The sequence below is a fragment of the Mangifera indica genome, chromosome 14 (assembly GCF_011075055.1).
Source record: "Mangifera indica cultivar Alphonso chromosome 14, CATAS_Mindica_2.1, whole genome shotgun sequence".
NCBI lineage: Eukaryota > Viridiplantae > Streptophyta > Magnoliopsida > Sapindales > Anacardiaceae > Mangifera > Mangifera indica.
In genome coordinates, this window is record NC_058150.1 from 3,577,669 (window position 1) to 3,598,412 (window position 20,744).

At 33.8% G+C, this 20,744-nt stretch overlaps 3 protein-coding genes across 4 annotated transcripts; 2 read left to right on the forward strand and 1 right to left on the reverse strand.

Annotated features, from left to right (window-relative positions):
- Window positions 1–454: 454 nt before the first annotated feature.
- LOC123195853 (protein SIEVE ELEMENT OCCLUSION B) lies at window positions 455–3,498 on the forward strand. Of its 2 annotated transcripts, none has more exons than XM_044609715.1 (7): window positions 455–729; window positions 814–915; window positions 1,004–1,452; window positions 1,563–1,672; window positions 1,774–1,916; window positions 2,005–2,496; window positions 2,590–3,498. In XM_044609715.1, exons 1-7 carry the CDS (start codon window positions 523–525, stop codon window positions 3,241–3,243), a joined length of 2,157 nt encoding a protein of 718 aa, XP_044465650.1. In that variant the 5' UTR covers window positions 455–522; the 3' UTR covers window positions 3,244–3,498. The 2 variants fall into 2 exon arrangements, with proteins under 2 accessions (XP_044465650.1, XP_044465651.1); XM_044609716.1 differs by having other exon boundaries at window positions 823–915.
- A 7,098-nt stretch (window positions 3,499–10,596) lies between these two features.
- Window positions 10,597–14,276, forward strand: LOC123196982 (alpha/beta hydrolase domain-containing protein 17C-like). Its single transcript, XM_044611147.1, has 5 exons — window positions 10,597–11,211; window positions 11,906–11,942; window positions 12,057–12,293; window positions 12,404–12,451; window positions 13,531–14,276. The coding sequence occupies exons 1-5, from the start codon at window positions 10,910–10,912 to the stop codon at window positions 14,011–14,013; spliced, it is 1,107 nt and encodes a 368-aa protein (XP_044467082.1). The 5' UTR covers window positions 10,597–10,909; the 3' UTR covers window positions 14,014–14,276.
- A 716-nt stretch (window positions 14,277–14,992) lies between these two features.
- Window positions 14,993–18,181, reverse strand: LOC123195487 (glycerol-3-phosphate dehydrogenase [NAD(+)]-like). The gene is made up of 11 exons (XM_044609210.1): window positions 17,802–18,181; window positions 17,355–17,431; window positions 17,166–17,238; window positions 16,863–17,080; window positions 16,670–16,777; window positions 16,415–16,478; window positions 16,275–16,312; window positions 16,071–16,191; window positions 15,943–15,997; window positions 15,814–15,862; window positions 14,993–15,577 (listed from the first exon to the last, which is right to left on the reverse strand). The coding sequence occupies exons 1-11, from the start codon at window positions 18,106–18,108 to the stop codon at window positions 15,395–15,397; spliced, it is 1,293 nt and encodes a 430-aa protein (XP_044465145.1). The 5' UTR covers window positions 18,109–18,181; the 3' UTR covers window positions 14,993–15,394.
- Window positions 18,182–20,744: the final 2,563 nt, after the last annotated feature.

Below are 20,744 nucleotides of genomic sequence, written 5' to 3' on the forward strand. Positions count from 1 at the left end.
AGACAATATTTGAAACGGTTGCATGTTGACAAACTTGATGACACCCGTACATAATTCACTCTCATGAGCTAACTTCAGTTTCAATATCTTATATTTATAGGGTATCGAAGACATGCAATCCCATTAGGAAATGGCTACTTAATCTTAGTAAAATTACAAAGTATTGTTAACCAGGAAACGACCCAAAATCTTCAACAAGATTGAAAAAAAGGTATTAAAAGTTAATAATTTTATTCTCTTGATCAAAGAATTGGACCGTATTTGAAGTTTTAAACCTTCTGAATCAAAATTTCGGGGTCTCTAGATTCACTAGAAAAGTGAGAAGGAAGAAAGGATAACAGAAGCCAGGCTTCCTCTCAACGATCCAACATTTTGATTGGACTGGAAGCAAAGAAGTTGATTCAACATCCCTGGATTCCATTGCTGATGGCTATATATACCTCAACACATATTGCAAACAAACCACACAACCCAATTTTCCTTCCAACTTCGGTTCAAATCTTACCTTCTGCATAACTTAACATGGCTTACTGGTCATCAAGCTCTGGTCCCACCCAGCAGCTCATCAAGGGCGGCCGGGGCATGGTGGCTATGTCCGATGACAATATCATGATGAAGCAAATCATAGCAACTCACACCCCTGATGGAAGAGAGGTTGATGTTAAACCCCTTTTCTTTCTCGTTCAAGACATCCTCAACCGGGCCACCTTTCAAGTTGAAACCCCTGAGGTGATATGAAATTGCTTTATATGTGTTTGATGTTGCTGATATTTCTACTTTCTTTCTTGGCTAATCTGTTGTGGTTCATTGAAGGGTGCTCAGGTACAAATGGAGATTGAGGACAAGACCCAGCAAGCTGGTTTGATAGCCATGGTTGATGCAATATCATATACGATTGACAGGATTTCCTGCGAGGTATTTGAAATGATAAAACGCATAATCACTAGCTTGTTCTATTTTGTATCTTTTCATTGAAACATACAGTTTCTATGTGAATTTTCAGATAGCATACAAGGCTTTAGGAGGTTCAGATGCGCATGCAACAACAGTCTCTCTATTCAACCTGCTGGCAACCTACTCTTGGGATGCTAAGTTGGTGCTCACCCTGGCAGCTTTTGCTCTAAACTATGGAGAATTCTGGCTTCTTGCCCAGATCTACTCAACAAACCAACTAGCCAAATCAATGGCAATCTTGAAGCAATTGCCTTCCATAATGGAGCACACTGGTCAACTAAAATCACGGTTTGATGCGCTTAACAATCTGATCAAGGCCATGATGGATGTGACAAAGTGCGTCATTCAGTTCAAGGAGCTACCATCCGCCTACATTCAACCGGATGTAGCTGCATTTTCCACCGCCATGGCCCATATCCCAATCGCTGTCTATTGGACCATAAGGAGTGTGGTGGCTTGCGCAACGCAGATCACTATGCTCACTAGCTTGGGCCATGAGTACAATTTCTTTCCTTCCCAATATATCCATTAATGCTCATATCATCAGACAAGTTTCATTTAAGCGGGCAATTTAAGTTGTATTTGATGCTCTGCTGCACTGATTTCAGGGTCGCAGTATCAACCACGGAAGCATGGGAGTTATCCACCTTGGCTCACAAACTAAAGACCATATATGAACATCTTACGAAGCAGCTGGTTACATGCTACCAATACATAGGTTGATCAGCCCTCTTTAACTAAGTTTGTTTTATTGAAGCATGCCCCCTATGAAACTGTGCCTGCTTATTTGATTTGATATAAAATTGTTGGTTACTACAGATGAAAAGAGAAGTCTTGAAGCATTTCAAATGCTTCTGCATCTCTTCGAAACAATCCATGTTGACAACATGAAGATCCTAAGGGCCTTAATCTATGCCAAGGATGATTTGCTGCCACTTGTTGATGGCGCTTCTAAGAAGAGGGTTTGCTCTTCCCACATATCATAGACCATATTACTAATATTTAAATCTTAACCACCAGCAGTTTTGATATCTTTTATGTGATATACAGGTTAGCATTGATGTGCTACGGAGGAGGAATGTATTGCTGCTCATTTCTAGCCTAGACTTCTCCCACGAAGAGCTTTCTATTCTGGAGCAAATTTATCTCGAGTCAAGGCAGCAGGCAGGCAGGCTAGAGAGTCATTCTGAGGTTGTTTGGATACCAATTGTGGATGAATCAGTCAAGTGGAATGAGACAATGCAAAAGCAATTTGAGGCCCTACAGGCTTCGATGCCATGGTACACAGTGCACCATCCAAGCCTGATAGAGAAAGCAGTGATCAAGTTCATCAAGGAAGTCTGGCACTTCAAGAACAGGCCAATTCTAGTGGTGCTAGACCCTCAAGGAAAGGTGGTCAGCCCAAATGCAATTCACATGATGTGGATTTGGGGAATCAATGCCTTCCCTTTCACTAGCACAAGAGAAGAAGCTCTCTGGAAGGAAGAGATCTGGAGGCTTGAGCTTCTTGTTGATGGCATTGATCTAGAGATTCTCGGATGGGTAAATTCCAACTTCTTATTCAATCAACCCTTCAATAATATCATACAGTTAATCATCTACTCACATGAAATGGGATGATCCTGTTTTGTTCAGATTAGAGAAGGAAAATACATTTTCTTGTATGGAGGAGATGATCTAGAATGGATACGCAAATTCACAAAAGCTGCACGCTCAGTAGCAACAGCTGCAAGCATTCCTTTGGAGATGGTGTATGTGGGGAAAAGCACCAAGAGAGAACAAGTGCGACGAATCACAGCAAGCATCCAAGTTGAAAAGCTGAGCCACTTTTGGCAAGACCATACAATGGTATGGTTCTTCTGGACCCGTCTCGAGAGCATGCTATTCTCCAAGATTCAACTGGGCAAAGCCGATAGCCTGGACCCCATGATGCAAGAAATCAAGAAACTGCTGAGCTACGACAGAGACGGCGGATGGGCTGTGCTGAGCAAAGGCTCACAGGTAATAGTAAACGGACATGGCACCATCATTCTGCCGACATTATTGGAGTATGATATCTGGAAGGAACACATACCAGTTAAAGGCTTTGATGTCTCCTTCAAGGAGCATCATCAGAAGCTTCACGGCGTTGGCCACCCATGCTGCCGCTTTGAGTTCTCGAGTCATTTTGGAAGAACTCCACACAGCATGACTTGCCCTGAGTGCCAGCGAGTGATGGAGAAATTCACAACTTTCGGCTGCTGCCATGATGATCAAGTTCCAGGCTCATTCTCAAGCTCACTGCGCTAATCGATGTGGCGCGCTTTCAGATTATAATTAGCTTTTCTATCTATCAACACGGCCTCCAAACCATGATGAATTTATATGGGTTTTGTTTTGCGTGTGTTTTCATGGTGCAATGTAATAAAATTCCTGTGTGATCTGTAATGTCAGTGGCCTTCCAGGGCCTAATTTGGACATTTTTAAATAAAATTAAGTGATTTATGTTGTAATCAATTAGTCTTAATCAGCAATAATAATCCTATTCTATGTTTTTGTTGTGAATGTTTGAAAGCTGACCACAAGGCAACAGGTCCTATGGTTCAATGCAAAGTCTGTAGTTCCATCTTGCTCGGGGCATCCATATAAACACTTCGTTTAAATTAGGATATTAATTATAGTTAAAAGTGCAAAAGTAATCATTAATGAACACTAAGCCCACCATAACTTAATTAAATGCAATAATATTTTAACAAAGCTCAAAAAGACTTATTAGCACGTAAGATTTATTATTGAAATCCCAAAATGATATTATTAATTATTAAAAAATTAAATTTAAATTCATAAATTGTTAAAATTAACTTAATAAATTAATTTTAGAAATAAAATCATTATTTAATTAATAATATATTAAAAGTAATAAAAATTTTATTTCATTTTTTTTATAATTTAAAAAATCAATAATTTTTTTCAAAACTAAGTTTTGAAAAATAACGTTTTCTCTTCTAGAATTTTATTTTCAACTTATTCTTCTTAGGCAACAAGAATTTGGTCATAACCTCTCTTTTGTATCGTTGATGGTTTCCCTTTGACCTTTTTTATCTTGGATCCATTATCGAAGATGTCGGATTCATCTAGTTGACAACGAATAAGAGACGAAAACATTGGATTTGTTAGGGTTCCATTCTTATATAGATTAAATTATATTTTAGATTATATTTTTAAATTAAATGTATTTCCCATATAGACCAATATTTAAGATATAATTACAGTTCGTATTTAATAAACTTTAACAACAAATTAGACAATCTTTTTTCCTTATATCTAAGCACATACGTAAGGGTAATGCCCAACACAAAAAAGACGAAGTAAATTAGATAAAATTAAACTACAATCCAAGATAGAACTTTTTATAACTTAATATTTAATTTAAAAAAGGGAGAAGAACTATTTCCCACCTATTTTTTAGCTGTATCTCAAACGTATATTTACGTCTGATGAAAAACTCAAACATCTACCTAAAGTTAATCTGTTTAGACTCACCCATATATTTTCTGTTAGGGTTAATATTTAATTTTAAATATTAATTTTAAAAAATACCAAATGACTTTTTCTTATTATCAAGGTTTGATCAAATGATAAATTTTTATTTTCTAAGTTAAAAAAAAAAAAACAAAATTTTCACACTTTATCTATTTCTATCTCTGAATTTTATTTGATTTTTTTAAAAAGAATATTTTGCCTTTTATTGATATTATAAAACTATTATTAATAGTTAATATACATATTAAATTATTAATATATCTTTACCATTTAAAAATTTATCATTTAGATATATAAAAAGAATAAAACTCTTACTAAACTTAAAATATTATGTTTTGTTCAATTTTTTGAGATATAACTATTATTTATGAAATTGCAAAAAGAAATATTAAAATTTTAAAAATTACAAAATCACCAACGAACTTTCTGAATTTTTAAAACTCATGAAATTTTTATTATTACCTTATCATTTTCAAAAATTATAATTTATTTTTAAACATACTTTCTTCGAAAAATAAAAAATAGAGTAAAAAATTTATATAAAATAAATTTATTATCTTTTAATTTTATAAAGTGAATAACAAATGGGAGTCTCACTTTTGAAACTTAAATTTTTTTTTTTAAGTAACTTTAGGTGGGAGATAATTGTTTGACTTTTTAAAAATAATAAAATTATATATATTTATTTTAAATATATAAATAAATATATATTTAATATATATTATCATATAATTAATTAATTATAAATTAATAATAAATTATTATTTAATTATATAATATCATATAAATATATATTTATATATATATATTTAAAATAAATATATATAATCCTGATCTCAACAAAACTTGAAAATAGAAGTGGAGATTTATTTTCCTTTTACCATATTTTTGTATCGTATGTGAATTAGGAAGGTGGTGGGAGTAAACGAGTCAAAAAGGTCTCTACACCGTGCAGACACTCTGCCGGTGAAACGCAGAAGCCTTGGAGAACCTTTTCTACTTCAATGGCTTCATGTCTTCAAAAACTCCTCAAAAAGCCAACGCCAACGAGACTCATTACTTCTTTACACGCCCAGCAATCACATACTCTCTTAACCCCTCCGCTACTTCTTAATCATCAAACCCACATCGACACCAAACCAGATCATCATCACCATTCACCGCAAACAGCAGAGAGCTTCACCCATTTTAACTCCTCCCTCTTTTACCCCAGCTTTCCATTTGGGTTGTATCGAGACTCGATTTTATCATCTGGGGTGATCCATTCCGAGCCCGAAAACGAGGTTTCGGATGATGGGTCAAGGACGGTGTACGCTGATAGTGTAAAGAAGAAGAGGAAGAAGAAGATGAACAAGCACAAGTACAAGAAGCTGAGGAAACGTCTTAGGAGACAGACTTAGGTTTGATAATCCAAGTTTTTTCTAATGTTTAAATTTTCCATTTTAGATTCAAAAGTTTCTCTCCATGGAGTGAAGAGATTGTACAAAGCTTAAATCGGTTTTTTTTTGGGGTTACTTTTATTAGTTAATATGTTCAATTTTGCTGTTCTAAGTTATGCTGCTGTGTAACAGACTAACATTTTGCTTCCAGAATGAATAAATTTTTTTGGATATCAGAACGATGATTTGTTTACAAAAAAATTTATTACATAGTTTTCTTACATTGCTTGATTAAAAGTGAGTGCCAGTGTACAAAATTCTTGCTTTAAATATTTTAGGTTGGATACTGTCATGATTGTTTTTGTGTTAGGGAATTAATGCGGGCATAGTGGAATTTGAAAACACAGTCTTTACATATTTCTCGACATGTGAGCAGGATTGATGCTTCCTTATGTAAATATAATTACGGTTTGCTAAAAAATTCTCACATCCTTTCTGGCATTTACTAGTTATCATTTCTAAGATGATCTGTGCATTGAGCCCACAAACTTTTTTGTCTGTGGTACTTGGGTTAAATGTTGGGTTGCTCTCTGACTTCTGATTACCATGTATATGAGCCCTCTGTGGTCCATTATTCTCAAGTGTGGAATAGAATTGCAGACTTAAACTCTCGCATGTAAGAGTTGATAAATTCTCCCTTTTTTTTTCAAATTTCGTGCCAAGTGAATTCTCTAAAAGACAGAATTCTGCAAACCCTTGCATGCAAGAGTATAAGTCTTGATTAGTTGAGTAGTAAAAGCCTTTGGTTTTAACTTGTAACCAATTGAGTCAAGAGTTCATTTCTTTTTTCTTTTTTCTCTCTCTCTCTCTTGTCAATCATGAATTTCCTTAGTTTCTTCTGATGGAAGAGTGAATTTTGATGAGTTACAGTGCCTTCTTTAGAAAATTAAAAACCTCCTATCCTTTTAATGGCTCCTATTTCTTTAACAAATCTATCATATATAGGTTTGACTAGAATTAAGAACAGTTTAAAAAACTCCGTGTATAATTGTGGTTATCAGTTGCCAATTTAGAATTCTTGTGAGTGGATCTTATAACAAGGGAGACTAGAGGGCAGATACTTTGCAGAAACCTTAGGTCCAAGTCAAGAATGATTCTTCATGGTCATTTTCATGGAAGGTTACTTGTTTATACATACATATATATTTGTGTGTGTGCGCATGTATGTTTATTATCTTTGTGGATCAGTGGTATAACTGGCTAGAGTACACATGCTTGTATTACATAAAATTAGTATTGCTGACATGTGTTCTCTTGATATTGCCTTTAATTTTAATTATTGCTACCAGGAGTATGTAGCAAAATTAAGCAATAGCGGCATTATGTTTATTAAGGAATCTAGTAATGGTTCTTCAACTTTGGAATATTTGGATCTGTTGTTTCAAAGTAAGACTCTACTTTGTTAAGATATGGGAATTTTTCGTTGTCGTAATACTTATAATTTTATATAAGATACAAAATATGTGAAATAAAAAGAAGTTATTGTCTGATTAGAGAGATCACAGTGCTATATAACTGTTGTCAATAAGCAAAAGGCTTTTTTTGATGAGCATAGTCACTTCATCTATTAGACTAGTGTTAGATTAAGTGACTTAGTATGTGCTTATGTTTTGTGAATTTTAGTTTTAGTTCAAAAATGAAGTGTATCAATCCGTTTTAATTTGAATGTATCTGTGGATGCTTCAAAATCTATGAATGCTGTGATAATTTGGGAACTAAGATGGGCCGCAGAACCTATTTGTGAACTTGCACCAAGAGTATCGCATGGATTGAAGAAGCATTTCCATCTAGATTGGATCCAGTAAAAGTAAATAATCTTTATATCGGGTCAGTAATGTATCGGATTGGAGTACAAGAGGAAGTCAGTAGAAAATGCTTCTGGTGAAGTGAGCTGTCTTACAAAAAGAAAGGAGAGTTCTATCGAGTTTAATGTAACTATTTGCCATGTCAGTATGTCTGTAAGACAACTCGTTCAGCTTTCATTATGCCAGGGAAGCATGGTTGAACAATCCATATGTTTTATTTAAAATCACCCAGGTCACTTTGTGACTATGTTGCTATGTATAATATTTTCTTCTTTTTCTTTTTCTTTTTGGTCTCGATTTGAGTACCACTGGAATTCATGAAGAGTACAGCCTCTCTTCTTAATAAAGTCAAAATTACTCATGCTTGATGTTGACCAGGCACCATACTACCCACTGGCCACCCTCAATTATTGTAAGCTCTGCTAGAATTTGGCCGGCAGAGAATTTTGAAAATTTGTACTCTTCTGCTGTATCCTGGAGCAGGCATCTTTGGCTGTCATATGTTGTTGGGCATAAATTGAACTACTGATTGCGTTCACATGATACATTTGATCTGCAGGGAGCATGCTCAGAGGAAATAGAACCACAGAAATCAGAAGAGAATTCTAGTTGGTAAACTTTTTCAGAGGTTTGGTTTGCTTGTGGCTGGATAAATTAAAAACCTTGTGTTTGTACAATGGGAATTGGGAAGACCATTGGCATGCCCCTTGACAGTTACAGGAACAGTTGTTAGACTCCCCGTTGCCACATTTCTGAATAAATTTACGTTGCTTCTTCTTCCTAGAACTACATGAACCACAAAATTTTGAAGTTTAGGATGTAGAATTCTGAGTCATTTGTTTACCATTTCCACTGCTGGCAAGGTACATATCTCATCATCCCATTTTAATATCAAGAGGATAGCTAAATTTAGTATGACCCAACTCTTTCTTTCTTTTTCATTTGCTTAATATTATGGACCCCATCATGATACAAACACCCCCAATATTCTGTTTTTGGTTTCATATTTCCTACTCCTTTCAATTTTATTAGTTGCAATCAAGTCATTGAGTCTTTGTAATGTGACCTTGATTCCAATCTTTTACCTGACATTTGGGTCCAGAAGGTGTGGCTGATATGTTGCATTTGTTGCTTGTAGGGCAGGGCCTGCCATTAATCTGCCCCACTTGCAGCATTTCTAGACCAGAAGAACATTAATGTAATTAGTTATGACCAAGTCACAATTTATTATGAGCCATCCAGTTTTAGAGATTTGTCATCAGAACTTTTTCACTCTGATTATCTGGGGATGTCAGAATAGCAGGAGTTTTATTAACTTGGCTGATGATGACTTTGATATCATATCATCTGGATTTGTTCGCATTTTACTTTGTCATCTAATCAGAATAGAATCATTGTAATAACAAATGTGTATTGATCTTGTTCTGTTCAGCAAATATATATTGAATGTTCATGCGTACATTGATTTCTTTCTGATTTATCTCAATATTTTTGGTATTGTGATTTGTGAGACATGACATATAATAATAATAATTATAATTCATTATGGTGATGTTGGAGCACTTTAACCCAAGAACTCTGCTGCTACTGTTTAGCCACTGTTATCGCTTTCTGGGCAAGATCACTTATCAGAATTGCCTTTCTGTGTGATGTTCTCGAGATACATAAGGATTGGTAGGGCTGGCTCCGGTCCAAGCAAGTTCGGTCTAGGAAGTTAGCTTGCTTCAGTTTTGCTTAATTGGAATTCGATTTATTTAAATTTGAACCAAATTTGAGATAGAAGGTGTTTAACTCAAAATTCGATTCGGATTCAAGGTTTGAATTGATAGTTCAAATTTGTTCTATTTAAATTCATAATTTGATTCAATAGTTCAAATTCATAGTTCGGTCCAATTTGGATTCATAGTTCAAATCAATGATTTTACATATTATTTAGATAAAATGATATCATTTTGTCAATGACTCATGAACTCAACTCATGGATTCAAACTATGAATTTAAGCTGAATCAAATCACGAATTTAAATCATTAATTCGAATCGAGTTTAAATCAAATCAAACAAAATTATTTTTTATTCAAATCGAATAATTTTTTATTTGAACCGAATTTGAGCCACGGAATGTTCAGGCTTGAACTAGTTTGAATCCACCCCTAGGGATTGGTCAGGATCGTGGCTTAAAAGCTTAAAAATGTTTGTTTAGTCTACCATTAACGTGCATTTTCTTTTCTGTTATTCATTAAAAAAAAAAAGACATTTACAAAGAAAGATATACATGGTTCGAAAATACGATGATATCTAAATTAAACAACTCTCTACATAACAAAAGAATTTGATCTTTTTTCTTGGAATGAGCACTGATATACTTAGAGCAAAGCCAAAGAAATTGTTTAGAAAAACTCGCAAGAGTGATGGGGATGGTAAGAATAAAGAATACAAAGTGGGATGATTCCATACTTCTAACACCTGTGTCCATTCATTTGAGTTAAGTAGATGCATAGTTCTTGTACAAAATTATACTCCCAAGGTTTAAAGAGCCTTCATCTTCCCCAGCTGGCTTTCAAGTTCACTTGAAGACTATATTTGGACAAACAAATTCATCTATCTTCCATACAATTCATTTATTCATCCTGATGGTCTGACACCCAAGCATTCTCTTTGGATCACAAAGTTTATTATAATTTTATTTTTAAATTTTATAACTTAATATATATATATATATAATATCTCTTTCATGTGTCACAACTTAAGTCAAATCAAAATGGCTCATGAATCCTGAAGTCACAATCTTCACATGGAGTCGATATACAGTGAGTTAGGTATTAGTACATTCGATATAAAAAATTTCTCTGTCTGATTTAAATGTCCCTAGTCCCTACACATCATCTGGCTTTTTCTCTGGTTGTGGCCAAGCCCCTAACAATAAGTCTCTTCTTTCCATCTGAAACTACCTTAATAACTTATTAGCCACTACAAGTCTACAAGTACAAGATCCTCTCTCTCTCTTTCACTTTCTATCTCCTCCTCTCCCTCTTAAAAAGTTCAAGGATCTGGGAAAAACGAATAAGAGAAATAGGAATATTAATTAATTAATTAATTAAAGGAAAAAAATGTTAATCTGAATATTTCAGAACCCAAAACCCAAAAAAACAAACAAACTAGAGCTACCTAAAACAGAGCAAGAAGTTGATATGGGTGGGGTTACTTCATCGATGGCGGCAAAGTTTGCTTTTTTTCCACCCAACCCACCTACATACAAGCTCACCACAGATGCCCTTACTGGTCTCTTGCTTCTCAGTCCGTTTCCACACCGTGAAAATGTTGAAATCCTGAAGTTACCAACTAGAAAAGGCACTGAGATAGTGGCAATGTATATAAGGTATCCCATGGCTAGCTCAACTTTGTTGTATTCTCATGGAAACGCTGCCGATCTGGGTCAGATGTATGAGCTATTCATCGAATTAAGCATCCACTTGAGGGTTAATCTCATGGGGTACTCTGTTTTCACTCTGCTTTATCTTTTTTTTTTTTTAATCTGGTGCTTTTCTGCGTTTCCTTTTTTGTAATTCTGAGGCTTAGGAACCTTGATGTTTTTGTTGATCTGTACTGTTTTTTTAGTTCTGGCATCTGGGTTTTGGTGTCTCTAGCGGATAAGATTTTGTTGGAATTTCGAGAGTGATAATGGTTATTTCTTTCTTTTTAGTTTACCAGACGTCTACAATGACTGATTTTAGCTGCGATCATTGTAAGTTGGTTGAATATGGAAGTTTTCTTAGTTTCATTCTTGGTTATGCTATGATCCTCTTTAGCATCCTGGTTCAACAAGAAAATCCTGAAGTATTTTGGTATACATATCTAATTGTAGATTATTGATAGGTCACTTGATGTAATGAAGAGGAAAATTTGCTAGGCTGCTGAGGTTTGGTCTCATAATAAGAGACTAGGCTGAAGGCATAAGATAAGCATGCTCATTCTGTTTATATCGTCAATTTAATAGATTCACCTGGTTAATTCATCTCCAACGATGATGATTGCTTCTGTTTTGGATATAAGCCTCCTTATGCATACTGTAATCATATTAATGTTAATAGTTCTCGGATACAGAAACAAATATTCAATTATTCATATGGTGATTAATTGAGCATGAAATTAGCAACTCTCTTATTTGCTTATGTGTCTGTGTGCAGATATGACTATTCTGGTTATGGGCAATCAACTGGAAAGGTTTGTTGCTGATTTTAAAAGAACAAAAGCGGAAAATTGTTATTAGAGTTATGTGGTGATAATAGCTGAGTGTTAAGAGGATCACGTAATATTCATAGCTTTCATAAACTGCAGGCAAGTGAGCAACACACTTATGCCGATATTGAAGCTGCATATAAGTGCCTTGAGGAAAGTTATGGTACAAAGCCGGAAGATATCATCCTTTATGGCCAATCTGTTGGAAGTGGCCCTACTTTGGATCTTGCCACTCGATTGCCTCAGTTAAAGGCTGTTGTTCTGCATAGTCCCATACTTTCTGGCTTAAGAGTCATGTATCCTGTAAAGCGTACATACTGGTTTGACATTTATAAGGTAGCATGACTCTCAGTTTTGGTTTATTTCCTTTTTGCATTCTATTTAATTGATAAATGAATTGTTTTCTTATTAACACTTGTATGTTATCTCTTGTTGTTTGTTTGTAGAATATTGACAAGATTCCGCTTGTAAATTGTCCCGTTCTTATCATTCATGTGAGTATTCTATTCTATAATATTTTTTACCCAATGTAAGATGTTTGAGTCTTCCTGACATTATCCATTTTGATCCTTACATGGGCATATATTTCTTTATAATATTTTGATTTAAATTTTGTATTTGACATGCTCTTAATTTAATTTCTCATGGATTTTTTCACCATTCATGTTTGTGTGGTACTTCTCTTATGGGTAAAGCATGAAAATCAGCAGATGTAAACCGCTGATGGGAATATCTTGTCCTTTCCTTTTGAATATAAAATAGCTTTTCATAGGCTGTCATAAGGTGCATTATTCATGTAAGTATCTCAAATCCAATCCAAAGAAGAAGATAGATGTCATTTTAGTTTCTTGTAAATTTCTGTTTGGAAAAAAAAAAAAAAACATGCATCTAATACTGCATTCATTATCCCAAGGGAGGTGAACACAGGTTTGAATTAGGAGGTGCATATTTGACCTTTATTTAGAACATAACTTAGTTTTTTCCTGCAGGAAAGTGGTATCGACAAATTAGAGCAGGTTATATATTAAGTGCTTCCCAGAAAAAAAAAAAATACATATATCATGAACGTATTAGCAGTTGATAGAGATAGCATCATTGAAGCACATGATCCATGGATGGGATTCCTGTGCTTTTTTTTTGTACATGGAGAAATGATGCTCCATGCTGATCTCACTGACTTTTTCATATTTCATGCCTGTGGGTACTGGCATACACATTTTATCAGAACTTGTCTGCTCTGATTTCTTGTAGAAATATTTTGTATGTCTTTGGATTCTGATTATTATATTTATGTTGATAACATCATTCTTCACTCAGTTGGGATGAATCAGTAGTATGACTGGCAAATTCCCTTGAAAAATAGTATTTGTTTCCTCATTAGAACGCAGATATCACTAGTTTTCTGCATTTTGGAGGTCATAATTTTAAGAATAAAAAGTATAGGAAATAACTTGTCGATAGTGTTTGTAGAAGGTAATACTGTTCTTTTATTTGTCAAAATCCCTCGGATGTTCTGATCATATTACTATGCCATTTTATTTTTCACATTTGAGAATTTCATATCATTTTACAGGGAACTTCAGATGAAGTTGTTGATTGTTCCCATGGAAAGCAACTCTGGGAACTGTGTAAGGAGAAATATGAACCACTTTGGCTCAAAGGGGGGAGCCACTGCAATTTAGAGCACTACCCCGAGTACATCAGGCATCTCAAGAAATTCATTTCAACAGTAGAGAAATCTCCTTCCCAGAGGTTTAGTTCCAGGAGAAGCACAGACCACTTTGAACAGCCTCGGAAGAGCACTGATTTCTTTGAGGTTTCAAGGAAGAGTACAGACAGGCGAGAGAAGCCAAGACTTAGCACAGAAAGACCTGAAAAACTGAAAAACCATTCTAATAATGCTGACAAGCTTGAAAAACTGCGAATGTCTTTTGACCAGATTGAAAGATCTCGGCGGAGTGTGGACTGTCATGATAAATCACGAAAAAGCATTGACCACCAGTTGGAAAGAGCCCGAAAAAGCGTTGATCGGTTGGATAGAATAAGAAATGGGTAATACTACTGAAGAAGAAAGAAATTTGCACTGGTTTGGTGTTGTGGGGAATGTATTTGGCTTTCTTTTTGTAATTTATTTATTATGAGTTTGTGGCTGCATTGTTGGCTTGTGGTATCTCTATAATAGCAATGGCATGAAATGAGGAAAAGGTATGACATTATTATGGGATAGCCTTATCTGCCTGTAAACCCATGTTATCAATGTATCACAAATACAAAGTGAAACATAACCATGTATAGAAAAGGACCACTTTGAAAGAGAAATCCCCCGGTTGGCTTGTTATAAGGCATGTTTAAATGCCCATCAAGATTATGCGGAATGAAGAACCATGACCTTGGTGCCCTGGTGAAAAATAAACTTATTGGATCCTGGTCCATCTTTGTTGCATGTTAGGCTCGTTTCTCAAGCTGCATGATTATTTCTTGTATTCTAGCAGCTAAAGTTGGATTCAAACCACGTTTATTTGAGTTTGAAAACAAATTCGATTGAAAAGTGTCTGAAATAAATTTGACTCAAGCGTCTAAACCAAGTTTGAGAGTTAAATATTTTTAAACTCAAATTTGAGTTTTAGGAGTATTTGACTCACTGAACTTGTAAACCTTAAAATTTTTATACGAATCAATTAAAACTATATTATTTTAATCAATACATATCAAAATAAAATAGTTTGAGTCATTTTTTGAGTTTGACTTTGTTCCAATTGAACCCTATAAATAGTCGCACAACGTAAAGCGTGCTCAAAGAACCACTACAGTGAACAGTTGTTACATATATCTCAGCCACCACTATGAATATATATATATAATCACATATCAGTATGTAACCTAATTTTGAATATACATGTCATAATGTAATGTTGTATTAAATCTTGGAAGCAATCTGGTTTCACCCAGACTAGAATATTGCTGCTCTTGTCAAAATCCTTGATAAAGTCCACTTTATTCACTTAGAATGTTATGAAACATTAGACACTCTTCACTGGCAAAACTTGCACCTTTATTACATGATTTAAAAATTCATGGGGGGTTTTAAACATCAGATGATTATTTTGCATTCTGCTTGACATCATATATATCATATTTTTCTTCTAAGAGCAAGAGAAAATACTTGAAACAATAAAAAGGACTTGATACGTTAAATTAACTTCACTAAGGCTTATACTTTTAACTGCCTTCAAAGGGAAAAACTATAACAGACTGCATCTCAATTCTGATTATCCCTCATCATCACAGAGCCAACTTAGCATAAGTTAGCAGTCCAAAGTTTTGCCTAGTCTTCTCTTCTGTCCGTGGCGTGCAACTACGGAAAAGCTAGCTTCTTCTGAGAGCTATACTTTATATATGTAAAATAGAGCAGCATGGTTTATACTTGGAAGAGTCAATCAATAGTACTGAGTAGAGCCTTCCACTAAAGATAATCTGGGTTTGCGCTCGCTGTATTCAACTATGGCTGATGGTGGAAGGCGACCAACGCTGATCTCATGCACTGTGGTAAATAATGGAAATAGCTCTAACCATCCCCGATGGCTCAACACTTCGTAAACCTCTCTTGCAGTTGAGACACCCTTTAGATTAATGTAAAAGGTCACAATTATGGCCATAGCACGGTAAACATAATACTACCTTCGGTAGCTACTTTTAGAACATTTGTTTTTAACTAACATACTCCAAATGATTCTGGAGACTGATATGAATTTATTCTTAACTGAATATGTGTTACATGTGTTTAAAAGTTCCACTCAGCTGATATATCAAACTCATTAACTTTCCAGTGTAATAATAAAAAATGTAAACATCTTACCTGTAATTTTTGGCCCTGCAGCATCTCTGCTTCAAGATCATCAAAAGACCTGCAGATAAGAAACAGCAAGGTTAAAATCGATCACTCAAAACTGTACTCAAGTCCATCAACCAAATGATCAAGGTAAACCTTTTTCCACCATTCTTAGCAAAAGCCTCTGCAACTTTCCTGTTTCTTCCTCCCACTGCCACATATGATATATTTATTATCAAAACAAAATTTTACTAAAAGAACAAGACATTGATATGCTTCCTTACAGCATGTTGTGATGAGATCAGCCACACCACAGCTCTCAAAAAAGGTGCTATCCTTAACAGATGAAAACAACAGCTTGGAAAAGGCTTTCATCTCTCTTAAACCAATTCTCATTATTGCAGCCTAGTAATTGAGGTGAATAACCCACATTAGGAAGAAAGAAACACAAGCAATCGTCCAAACTTACCAAAATAATTTGCATATACCTTGGTGTTATTTCCCATATCAAGGCCATCCACAAAACCTGTAATGTGAAAAGTTAATTTTGACCATGGCTCATCTGATATTATACCAGAAAAAAAAGGGCAAAAGAATGCTGCAAAACAAGAAGAATATTATTGCACACCTGCTGCAAGGGCTACAACATTCTTCAAGGTCCCACATAGTTCGACTCCTTCCACATCTTGGACCTATTTACAGATTCAATATAATTGTTAAAACCAAACCGTTTCTTTATCTGTTTGATGTAAATAGTAGCTGCATAACTTATATGTGTCAGTGTATAATCAATTCCTGTTATGCTCTACTTACATCAGTTCAACTAAAAACTAGTTCATTGGATCAGCAATAATCAACAAAGAAGCATGATTGTTAAACTTACAGCAGTGACAATAAAATAAGGAGTGCTAAATAATTTAACCCATTGCTCAGCAATCTCTCTGTTCTCTCTGTACCCAACTGTTGCTTCACTGAACTTCTCGACAGCAATCTGCAAAAGCAGTGTCCAGTTAGCTTTCCCTACCTTGCAAGTGAACCTTTTATTGATAAAACATGTTCTAAAATTAATTAATTACCTCATTAGCAATGTTAGCTCCCATCAACACACAGCAATTTATACCAAGCTGCTCAGAGATGAGCGTGGAAATCATGCATGGCCCTTCCCTTTTGACCTCCATTCCTTTAATGAGGGAAATTGCTTCCACGTCTCCATTTACTTTCCCAACAAGGCTCTTGCAAATACCCTCCATAAATTGATGTGGAGTCACAAATACTAACATGTTTGCATCCTTAACTGTAAAATACCCAATTATAATCACCATTGGACTTTAAAGAAAAGAAATTATCGTTTTTACATTTACAAAAGTGAAAATAAATACCTGCATTTTCTAGGTCTGGATCTGCAACAACATTTTTGCCAAGCTTAATTCCGGGGAGATATTTAACATTTTCCTGCGAACGAAATTTAACATTGAAAACTAGGAAATAGTGGAAATATATATATATATATATATATATATATATATATATATGTTCAACCAAATAAAACAATCTCTTAGCTTCATTACATTGGTTCGATTGATGACATCCGTAAGCTTCTCACCACTTGGCAATGTCTCTTCAAAAACCCACATCCTCACTTCATCTGAATTTCAATAAAAAATCCAAACTCTCAACATCATTTCCATTTAAACCTCCATTACCTTACTAACAAACAATAAAAACTCCCCAAAAGAACGATTAAATTGGCACTCAATATATCATCCCCAATAAACAAAAACCCTCAATCAATTAACTCTCACAACAATTTAAAATAGTCCATAAATATATTCACAAGAATCCATAGCCATATTTTTCTTCAATTTCCTCACTGAGCAACCACATGCAAGATTAGTATTGTTATACACTAACTTGACCAAACAAAAAGCAAAAAACAGAACTGTCTGATTGTCATCAACCTATACTGGCACACAAGAAAAATGAAAAAGAAAAGAAAATGAAAGATTTGTACACACCATGAAAAGAAGTGGCCTTGAGCGTGTTGGAAGCAATGAGCTTAGCAGCAACACTACCCCAATTTCCACTCCCCACCACGGTAACCTTAGATTTCCGAGATATATCATCATGGTTCGAATAACGTTGAGGTGAAGAAGAAGCTAGAGTCTGGCCCTCAACAGCGTTAGAATCTTCAAACGCAGGAGCCATGAAGAGAGCAAAAGAAACAGAGGAAAAGAAAGAAACTTTAAAAGGGTTAATGGATTTGATGCAAAAATGAGAATGAGAAGAAGAAAAGAGAGAATATAAGGAAGAGAGAAGAGGCATAGGGGCGGAGTTGACAGACACGTCGCGTTACAAACGATACCAGTAATTTTGCATCGTGTTAGATCTGGCGATCCCCTCTATGTTCGGTCTCTGTTTTACTTTTAGAGTTAATCACCTTAAGCCCCCTAATGTATGATATATAATCTTATCACCCTAAATTTTACATCCATATAAAAGAACAAATCTTATTTAAATATCACTCTATGAGAGGTGTTGTCTTGTCTTGTTGTCTCCATCTTCTTCAATTTGAAATCTATCGGTTAAGTTCCTGTCCTAATTTAGGGGTATTCAAAATTTTTGGATAATAAAAAACCTAAAAATCAAACCAAAAAATAGATTATTTAAAAAATTAGATTGAATATTGGTTTAAAGATACACAAAAATTGATTTTTTAGATCAGTTACTGATTTGTCTATTTTTTAAGATTAGTTCATCAAACCAAACTGATTTTAAAATAAATTAATAAAATATTAAATAAATTTTCAAAAAAATTAGGAAAATATAATAAAATAGGTTAATACTTTGAAATTTAATTCAAAAAATTCAATTTACTTAATTATTATTTTTGGTTTAATTCAAAATCAATTAATTTTTAAATTAATTTGGTTTCAATTTATGATTTTCTTCAAATCAAAAATTTAGTTTCGTTTAAAAAATTGTCAAATCAGTTTGATTTACCAATTTTAAACACTCCTATCATAATCTATATTCCAACTTGTTTTATAAACCTTTATTTTTAATTTTACATCTATGCCAATCAATTAATGAACATAATTATTATAATAAAATTATATGTACATATTTTTGGTACACAGATAATGTATCATCTTATAATTGAATGATTTTAAATTAAAAATAAAACAATATTCAATCACATAATGATATATTATCTGTATCTGTGTACATAAATTATGTATTAAATGTGTGTATATAACTATATATAACAAGCTCTAATTATTAATAGGAAGAAATTTGTGCATTGTTATCTATGATTTTTTTTAATTTTAATTTTTATAATTATTAACCCTAAAATTAATATAAACCAAAGGTGAAAAAATTATTAAAATTTTAGAGGTAAACTATTATTCAACTTTAGTAAATATTACATTATCTTCTTAACTATCATAGCAAATTAATTAACAAATTTCATTAATAGAACTTGATGATGGGTAAGAAAATCGACTTTTTAAATTTAACTGGTGGGAAAATGTCAATTCGGTAAACTTTGGGTGTACACAATCGTTCCACCTAATTTAGTCAGATAATTAAGTTGAGGGGATTTTGTTGTGCCAACTTACAAATTGGAACTCATTAATGTATGTGTATGTGTTTTCTTTGTTTGGTGGAAATGAATATAAGTGTTGCTAGCCTTCAATGGGCAAAATTAAATAAATGGGCTTAATGAGAAATGGGCATATTTATTGAAGACTTTTCTCCGATAGAGTTATTATTTAGTGCCTTTGCCTTGCGATGAGCACTAAGGAAAGTTATGTGTACTTATAATAAATATTAATATGAGTATTAATAATTATATATTATAATATAATTAAGTATTATTTTATTTTTAATTTAATATTATCTAATTATATAATGATATATTATAATTAATATTTAATTTAATACTTATTTTAAGTGTACATAATTTACGGCATATAATATATACAATGCAATTAAGTACCCGTTATTATTGAGTACAAGTTGATTAGATTAATTTGGAATTGAATTCAGTGATGTCAATGGCAACTTCATGGTAGAAAACATGGTTCTCAAGTTTCTAGTAGTAGGAGAAGAAGCATAGTTCTTTCTTGGCTTGCCAACACAAATAAAGTGATGTTCTCTAGCTTGTTTTTGTATCTTGATCAGCAAATTCTTTCTTCCTTTTTTTTTTTTTTGGGTAATTGGATAATCTCATTTAGATTGATTGGATAGATAAACCCTAAAGCCTAAACCTTTTGTTCTTAAAAATTTTAATCCTCTGTTAATTTTGTTAACGGTTGAAGTGTTTGATCAACAGGGTAAAACAATGCAACAGCTCATTAACACTAATTGCTATTATATCTGTCACTAGCACTAGTCGCAGCAGAGAGAGGCTGAGGTCCACAACCAGAAAGAAAAAGAGAGGCCAAGTTATTGTGCACAGGTCCCTACAATGTTGCAATGAGGAGGCAAAATCAACATACTGCTTTTAAACAATAACCCATTCTTTAATTAAAATCTCTGCTTCCACATGTTCTGCTCTACAATGAATGAAGTCCTTCAATTCTTTTGGTTAAATCAAAACCAAGTGACCTATTTTTTTTTTCATATTTTCTATTAACTATTGGATCACTACTCAGAGGCATATGCTTAAGCATTGACAGAATTCATGGATATCATGCGGTAGTTCTGTACCCGAGAAGTGCATTCTACCAATCGACACTCCATCAATAGCCTACAAAAATAGTGGTTTGCCTTTGCTATTTCAAGCAGTGCCAACAATTTCACTTATTTTCCATGATAAGTAATATTATATGCATCCATTTTGAATATATAAATAAGTATATTTGTATATCATCTTCTAATTGAATGTTATTTTATCTTTAATTCATAATTACCTAATCACATAATGATACATATAAATATATACTAATTTTTAT

Coding starts and splice junctions, on each gene's coding strand:
- LOC123196982 (XM_044611147.1), top strand. CDS start 10,910: ATGGGTGGGGTTACTTCATCGATGGCGGCAAAGTTTGCTTTTTTTCCA. Junction 11,212..11,905: donor TTGAGGGTTAATCTCATGGG/GTACTCTGTTTT, acceptor GTCTGTGTGCAG/ATATGACTATTCTGGTTATG. Junction 12,452..13,530: donor GTCCCGTTCTTATCATTCAT/GTGAGTATTCTA, acceptor ATCATTTTACAG/GGAACTTCAGATGAAGTTGT.
- LOC123195853 (XM_044609715.1), top strand. CDS start 523: ATGGCTTACTGGTCATCAAGCTCTGGTCCCACCCAGCAGCTCATCAAG. Junction 916..1,003: donor TTGACAGGATTTCCTGCGAG/GTATTTGAAATG, acceptor GTGAATTTTCAG/ATAGCATACAAGGCTTTAGG. Junction 1,453..1,562: donor CTCACTAGCTTGGGCCATGA/GTACAATTTCTT, acceptor CACTGATTTCAG/GGTCGCAGTATCAACCACGG.
- LOC123195487 (XM_044609210.1), bottom strand. CDS start 18,108: ATGCCTCTTCTCTCTTCCTTATATTCTCTCTTTTCTTCTTCTCATTCT. Junction 16,479..16,669: donor CTTATTTTATTGTCACTGCT/GTAAGTTTAACA, acceptor ATCTGTAAATAG/GTCCAAGATGTGGAAGGAGT. Junction 16,313..16,414: donor TGTTGTAGCCCTTGCAGCAG/GTGTGCAATAAT, acceptor TTCACATTACAG/GTTTTGTGGATGGCCTTGAT.